Source organism: Rhinichthys klamathensis, unplaced genomic scaffold, assembly GCF_029890125.1.
Source record: "Rhinichthys klamathensis goyatoka isolate OS25496 unplaced genomic scaffold, OSU_Roscu_1.1 h1tg000238l_1, whole genome shotgun sequence".
NCBI classification, from domain to species: Eukaryota; Metazoa; Chordata; class Actinopteri; order Cypriniformes; family Leuciscidae; genus Rhinichthys; species Rhinichthys klamathensis.
This window is the reverse complement of record NW_026606761.1, coordinates 15,160-22,385: the sequence shown is the minus strand read 5'-3', so window position 1 is coordinate 22,385 and position 7,226 is coordinate 15,160. Positions and strand designations below refer to the sequence as shown.

General features: G+C 41.1%; 1 protein-coding gene and 1 long non-coding RNA gene across 3 annotated transcripts; both read right to left on the bottom strand.

Annotated features, from left to right (window-relative positions):
- Window positions 1-664: 664 nt before the first annotated feature.
- Window positions 665-3,695, bottom strand: LOC130100311 (uncharacterized). 2 transcript variants are annotated; one of them, XM_056265717.1, is made up of 8 exons: window positions 3,576-3,668; window positions 3,449-3,496; window positions 2,089-2,149; window positions 1,937-1,987; window positions 1,816-1,860; window positions 1,664-1,728; window positions 1,472-1,583; window positions 665-987 (listed from the first exon to the last, which is right to left on the bottom strand). In XM_056265717.1, exons 4-8 carry the CDS (start codon window positions 1,943-1,945, stop codon window positions 670-672), a joined length of 549 nt encoding a protein of 182 aa, XP_056121692.1. In that variant the 5' UTR covers window positions 1,946-1,987; window positions 2,089-2,149; window positions 3,449-3,496; window positions 3,576-3,668; the 3' UTR covers window positions 665-669. The 2 variants fall into 2 exon arrangements, with proteins under 2 accessions (XP_056121692.1, XP_056121691.1); XM_056265716.1 differs by lacking the exon at window positions 3,449-3,496 and having other exon boundaries at window positions 3,576-3,695.
- A 110-nt stretch (window positions 3,696-3,805) lies between these two features.
- On the bottom strand, window positions 3,806-4,427 carry LOC130100312 (uncharacterized). The gene is made up of 3 exons (XR_008808850.1): window positions 4,366-4,427; window positions 4,012-4,288; window positions 3,806-3,924 (listed from the first exon to the last, which is right to left on the bottom strand). It is a non-coding gene; the product is annotated as an uncharacterized LOC130100312 (long non-coding RNA).
- Between the last annotated feature and the right edge of the window lie 2,799 nt (window positions 4,428-7,226).

The following is a 7,226-nucleotide window of genomic DNA, read 5'->3' as shown; positions in this document are numbered from 1 at the left end:
AGCTCAGTCCACTTCAGACGAACACTCTTTCCGCTGTAACAGCTCTCAGTCCACTTCAGACGAACACTCTTTCCGCTGTAACAGCTCTCAGTCACTTCAGACGAACACTCTTTCCGCTGTAACAGCTCTCAGTCCACTTCAGACGAACACTCTTTCCGCTGTAACAGCTCAGTCACTACAGACGAACACTCTTTCCGCTGTAACAGCTCAGTCCACTACAGACGAACACTCTTTCCGCTGTAACAGCTCAGTCACTTCAGACGAACACTCTTTCCGCTGTAACAGCTCTCAGTCCACTACAGACGAACACTCTTTCCGCTGTAACAGCTCTCAGTCCACTTCAGACGAACACTCTTTCCGCTGTAACAGCTCAGTCACTTCAGACGAACACTCTTTCCGCTGTAACAGCTCTCAGTCCACTTCAGACGAACACTCTTTCCGCTGTAACAGCTCTCAGTCCACTTCAGACGAACACTCTTTCCGCTGTAACAGCTCAGTCACTTCAGACGAACACTCTTTCCGCTGTAACAGCTCTCAGTCCACTTCAGACGAACACTCTTTCCGCTGTAACAGCTCTGTTCATTTAAACGAACACTCTTTCCGCTGTAACACACACACACACACACACACACACACACACACACACACACACACACACACACACACACACTAACAAAATGTATAGGGGTGACTGTGCACCCCAACTCCAGCATTTACTCTCAGGTTGAGGGTGTCTTTGCAAATAATCATGAAGGTTTCCATGTCCTGAATGTTTTCAAAAATGAACGTGAAAGGCTCCATGGCATAGCACTTCCTCGACTCCATCAGCACCCTCCACGCTTTCATTTGGTCATCATGATCCATCAACATGTATGATGGTTCTTGCACCTGGCCAGTGAAAAGCCCAATACTGTTCCTCACGATGTATTCTGCCTGGTACATATGTTTCAATGTGAGGGGCAGCTCCTCCACTTCTACCTGTTCCTCCTATGATAAAGTAAAATACCATAAATTAAGACTACAACATAAAATGTTTTGGTCTTTCAAACGGGGCCTAAAGACATCTTTTCAGCAAAAAAATGAACAAATGTCTCTTGGAGATGGCTGCAATGTAACTAAGGGTGAAAGATTGACAACGTTTACATGCACCCTCATAATGCGATTATAATGGGATTTTAGCAATATTGCAATTATATTTTACCTCATGTAAACACAATACTTAAAGCAACACTATGTAACATTTTTACCTTAAAATAATGTTTCCAAAATCTTATCAGTGGTTCATCAAGTCATAACAGGGTGAAAGGCACTTCTGCCATTGCCTGACGGGGTCTGTATCGCTTTTACTGGCACTACGGAACTTCGGGGTTCGGGTAGTAACTTGGCTTGCTACGGTAGTCGGTGTTACCGGTGTTAATTTAACATTTAGAATGCGTACGTGAAAATGGTTGTCTGGTTAGTTTGGCCATACCTTGACTATTTGGGGTCGAGAAATCCTATAAATAGGTGGTAGGGTGCCTGCCATCAGCTGTTCTGCCTCCTCTGTCCAGAAGGCAAAGCGCTGCCCGAAGTTCTGCCCATGCCTATTCAAAAGTATGGTACTTTTAATGTAGCATAATTGTAAAGCAGACCAATGTTTTACTGCTTGAAATATATGCCCTACCTTGCGATCGAGAATTTCTCCAGAATCTGGAGACACCACCACTTCCGAATAGATGGTATGTCAGTCTGTAATACACATGTAATATTGGAGTCTTGCATTGTTTGTTTTTTAACATTCTTTGATACATATACATTCCATGAATTACAACTTACATCCAAAAAGTGAAACATGGCACCAGTACAGATGCAGAGGGCATACTGTTAAAGAGAAAAATAATTACTATGGAGATTTAGGACAAACAGGAAAAATTGAGTAGAAATTGTATAAGTTTACCATAAGCATGAATATCCCACAGCTCTGTCCATCTGACTGAACTGGAAATGGCTGAAAAGTAATATACAGTTACTCAGATGTAATGTTGACAACCATATATAGTGTCCGCTGAGCAAAATGAAATGGCAAATTTACATAGTAAGTAAAGTTACATCAAAATCTTTGCCCGTCTTCTCCACCCACGGTCCATTAGCCACTGCTCCTGCAAGTTGTCTGGAAAAACATTATGCAAAACTGAATCCATAGAACAAGGTTTTTTCCTTAATCCTAAAGCCAGAGAACAAGGCTTTTACTCAATCCTAAAGCCAGAGAACAAGGTTTTTACTCAATCCTAAAGCCAGAGAACAAGGCTTTTACTCAATCCTAAAGCCAGAGAACAAGGCTTTTACTCAATCCTAAAGCCAGAGAACAAGGTTTTTACTCAATCCTAAAGCCAGAGAACAAGGCTTTTACTCAATCCTAAAGCCAGAGAACAAGGCTTTTACTCAATCCTAAAGCCAAAGAACAAGGCTTTTAATCAAACCTAAAGCCAGAGAACAAGGCTTTTACTCAATCCTAAAGCCAAAGAACAAGGCTTTTAATCAAACCTAAAGCCAGAGAACAAGGTTTTTACTCAATCCTAAAGCCAGAGAACAAGGCTTTTACTCAATCCTAAAGCCAGAGAACAAGGCTTTTAATCAAACCTAAAGCCAGAGAACAAGGCTTTGCCTGAACAGGATATCAGTCCATTTCACTCAGTTTGATCTGTATTTGTTAAGGCTGTTACACAATGTCATCAGATTGAAGATTTTCAGAGTGCTGTTCAGGCTTAACTGGATGAAAAAAAAAGTAGAAAACACCCCCTATCATGTATTAACTTTAATTCCCATAGTAGCACGTAACTACATGCACTTTATGTTCTTTGTTAGCCTTAATCGGTCACAGGTCAAACCTTGCTAATGTCCTCTGCTTATGCATTTCAAACCTAAATATGGTTCGGTATTTCTCATCTCCAAACCCATTTGGACATAATGAGTCCAGAAAAATAGCCTCCTTCTTAGCAACTAATAACACCTGTGAAGAACATACCCTATTAATGTCAGCTATAGGGGCACCAACTGGTTTAAAAATAGAGGAAAAACTAAAAAACAATGTAACTGTACACAAAGCATGTAGTGGCTTGCTGTTTGTGACCCCCTAGACCATGCTGGCAAAATGATGATATCTTTAGATTCCACATTGTCCTATGAAAAAAAAACTATGTTCAGATCTCCTTGGACATAATCTTCACTTAAAGAGGTGTATCTGCGGGACTTAACACATTATACAACTTACCGGCAAACTAGGTTCGCTTAGTTTCCATTTAGGGACTTCAAATAGGTCAGCAATGTGGACATCCATTCCCTGAATAAAATTGTATGTCTGCATTTCATATACATACATCTCACAAAAGTGAGTAGTAAAAATGTGAGAGGTGCACTCACTTTTGCACAAACTTATGTGTAAGTCATCAAGGTAAATACAAATACATACATGTCTCCTGCCTGCCTCCTCTACCAGCCTGAAGCACGCATTCCCAATCTGAAAGCACAGAATGTTTTGCATAATTACAATAAAGGCATTAGAACCATCCAAACTCTTTACAGCAATATCCACTTACACTGCTCTCCACCTGTTCATCTAGCCCCAGGCTCCAAAAGTCTTCCCTTTGAAGACAAACTGGGCCATCCAGAACAACAATTTCTTTTGCTGGACGTGTTCTGTCCAGCACATAGGTCAGCTAGAAATAAAAAATATCCCTGTTAGGAATAAGCAATCATGCATTTATTATTTAAAGCACACCAACAAGCTGTGCATGTGAACTATCCAGTTTAGTTTGGCACTCACCACTTGTTCTTGTTGAGGACACAACCTCTTGTGCCACAGTGGACCTTTATTGGCATACTGGTGGTCCACCAGTCCAATGTCTTCTGCATTGTTTTGGCTGCCCTCCGATTCATGGCTATGATCTACACAACAGGAAAGTAAATAGTAATCAGCATTGCCAAGTGTCATGTTTATATTTGCTATGTCACCAAGTAGGATTATTACAATACCTTGTGGCCGAAAGTAGGGCCTTAGCTGTGCAACATTCATTTTCTGTATTTTTCCTAACATAGCCACACTTGCCACACCCTTCTCTGTCAGGGATGTGAGGGTGAATGGCCCTTGGTGGAGATCCTGTAAACAATTTCCCTTCTTCACCTTCTTTTTGGGCTCCCCAATTAGGACCTCGTCCCCTGCCTTAACTGAGCACTGGCGAACCCCTTTCCTTTTCTTTGCCTCAAAAGCCTTTTTTTGTTTCCCCTGTGCCTTTTCAATGTTTTTCCGTACCTTAAAGATAAGAATATATTACTATGCGAACATTCTTATTCAAATTGAACATGCCATTCACACAACTCTGAACAAACCGTTTCATTGAGGGCCTTGACTCCAGCTAGTTTTAGCTCCAGCTCCTCCTCTGGGTCCGCCAAATTTAAAGGCAGCGTCTGTCTCACAGACATTTAATGCCTGTGGTAGACGGGGGTGCCTATTGTACATTAAAAAGTACGGGCTGTACTTGGTGGATCTCTAATTTGAAACAAAATGTTTTGCATCAAATCACAAAATAAAACTCTTAAAACATGTATGCAACATATGTTATCTAGTCATTTTGAATAATAACCTGTTTTGCAGTGTTTATTCCATAAACTATGGCCTGTAAGTGGATGTCCCAATCATCATGGTGCTGATTAACATATTTTCTGAGAGTCCTCTTTATATTTTGATTAGTTCTCTCATCCTTCAACATAGAAAGGAATTGTTACATGCACTTTAGTGTACATTGGCTAAAATGGACTTTACTGTTTTGCGGGATGTCATGAGGGCACACTTACTTGGCCGTTTGACTGGGGATGGTATGCACTTGTGATGGCATGCTTGATGTTCAACGCCGCAAATATGTGTGCATTAAGCTGTACATCAGACACACATGGTTATTTTCAATATTTATTGGTCTCAGAAATGACCAATGAATTGTGATGATGCCATATGCCCTGTGTGAAGGGAGAGGGTAATAAGGACACATACCTCGTTAACAAATGCACGGCCCCTGTCAGTGATGATTTTCCGGACCATACCAAATGTGTAGAGCTTTGACACAAGTGCCTCAGCCACCTCAGTGCTAGAGCCACACTTCAAAGGCTCAGCGATAACCCACTTGGTGAACAGGTCTGTCACCGTGAGGACGTATTGATGGTCTTTCATGGTTTTTTTCAGTGGACCAATGAGGTCCATACCGACCACCTCCCACGGCTCTTTCACCTGTGGAGATATGTAATATTACCACATCACCTAACTTGTTGCTTTAAGTGGTACACCAAGGTAAGCTCTACCTTAATAGGGTGAAGGGCAGGAGACACAGTCTTTATGGGGTCGTTCTTTTGGCATCTGTGACAGCTTTTGACCTGATGGATACATTTATTATTTAGACAAAATAATTATATTATTTAGACAAAATAATTATCTGAAGTCAAACAAAGCCACTAAATCAATTCATTGCCTGAGAGCCATAGTGTCAAATTCCATTAAAGTTCCAAAAAAGTACCCAATCTGCCACATCTGCCTTTATGTTATCCCAGTAGTACCCCACAGCAACCCTGTCCATGGTCGCCCTCACGCCCCCATGGTTCCCTGTTCCAGGGTTGTTGTGGCACTCCTCCAGGACAGCCCGCCTCTGCTCATCAGACAGCACAACCAGCCTCATGAATTGTGCACTGGGGCCAATGTAGAATAATTTACTTTCTGTGATAGACAAACAATGTTTGTAACGTAATGATTTTGCTGCTTTGTTTGGTATTACAATACAGCACGTATGTGCACATGTGTCTGTTCAGGGATGCAAACACGTGTGGTGAAAAATGTTGGCGGTTACTATGTCTGACTAGATGGAACGTTACTGACATGCTCACACGTGTTAACTAAAACAATGCGAAATATTATTTTCAAATACCAGAGTATAGAAGAACAAGAGGCGAAACTCTGATGCTTTTTTTGGTAACAGCCACTAGGTGGCGTTTCGGTAGCCCGCCATTTTGGGGTGAAGTTTCCAACTGGAGTTACTGGACAACAGCACAGATAACAGTTTTTTGAGGTAGTTTTTTCTTGCATTAGTGAGTATTACCATTTTATGCAACTTTACACAATTACTACTATTATTAGTTAGTTACCAACTTCACTAGGCCTGAAATATATTTTGTACGTTTTAATCCCCTGGATTATGCTAAAAACATGATGATCTTATAGAACATGATGCATTGCTGTGTCCGTTATTCTATAATTGCCACTTTTGTACAGTGGCTGTGTTTTTGTTTACATAGTCTTGCTTTTTGAGAGAGAGAGAGAGAGAGAGAGAGAGAGAGAGAGTGTGTGTGTGTGTGTGTCTGTTCGTGTTTGTGTGTGAGAGAGAGAGAGAGAGAGAGAGAGAGAGAGAGAGAGAGAGAGAGAGAGAGAGAGAGAGAGAGAGAGAGAGAGAGAGAGAGAGAGAGAGTGTGTGTGTCTGTTTGTTTGTGAGAGGGTGTCGGTTCCTGTTTGTTTGTGTGTGAGTGAGAGAGTGTGTGTTTGTGTGTGAGAGAGTGTCTGTTTGTGTGAGAGAGTGTGCGAGTGAGTTTGTGTGTGAGAGAGAGTGTGTTTGTGTGTGAGAGGGTGTCTGTTTGTATCTGTTCCTGTTTGTTTGTGTGTGAGAGAGTGTCTGTTCGTGTTTGTTTGTGTGTGAGTGTGTGTGTCACAAATCATAATTCAACTTGAATGGTCTGTTTGTGTCTGTTCGTGTTTGTTTGTATGAGTGAGAGAGTGTCTGTTTGTGTTTGTGTGAGAGAGTGAGTTTGTGTGTGTGAGAGAGTGTGTTTGTGTGTGAGAGGGAGTATGTTTGTGTCTGTTCCGGTTTGTTTGTTTGTGTGTGAGTTTGTGTGTGAGAGAGTGTCTGTTCGTGTTTGTTTGTGTCAACTTATTAAAATATCTTACTTTACTGCAACTATCTGTTTCTGCTTCTTTATCATATTTATAGTGTGTGATTTATAAAATACCTTATATCCTACATCACATACATCATATATTGTGTCTGGTCACTGTATATCTTATATCAGAATATTATATTACTGTAAGCCTACTGTGAATATTAAAATACGCCGAACCATGTGTCCTGTATCATAGCTACATGAATGACATTTGCAGCAAAAAAAAACCGCGCGAAAATCAGTTTGATATTCAGTGAGGTACGCTGACAGCTCATTGC

Excerpts from the sequence above, each read along its gene's own strand:
- LOC130100311 (XM_056265716.1), bottom strand. The coding sequence starts at position 3,595 with ATGAACAGGTGGAGAGCAGT. Across the intron at positions 2,150-3,575 it reads ATGAACAGGTGGAGAGCAGT|ACAACTTGCAGGAGCAGTGG; the intron begins GTAAGTGGATAT and ends ATGTTTTTCCAG. Across the intron at positions 1,584-1,663 it reads GAGAAATTCTCGATCGCAAG|GCATGGGCAGAACTTCGGGC; the intron begins GTAGGGCATATA and ends ACTTTTGAATAG.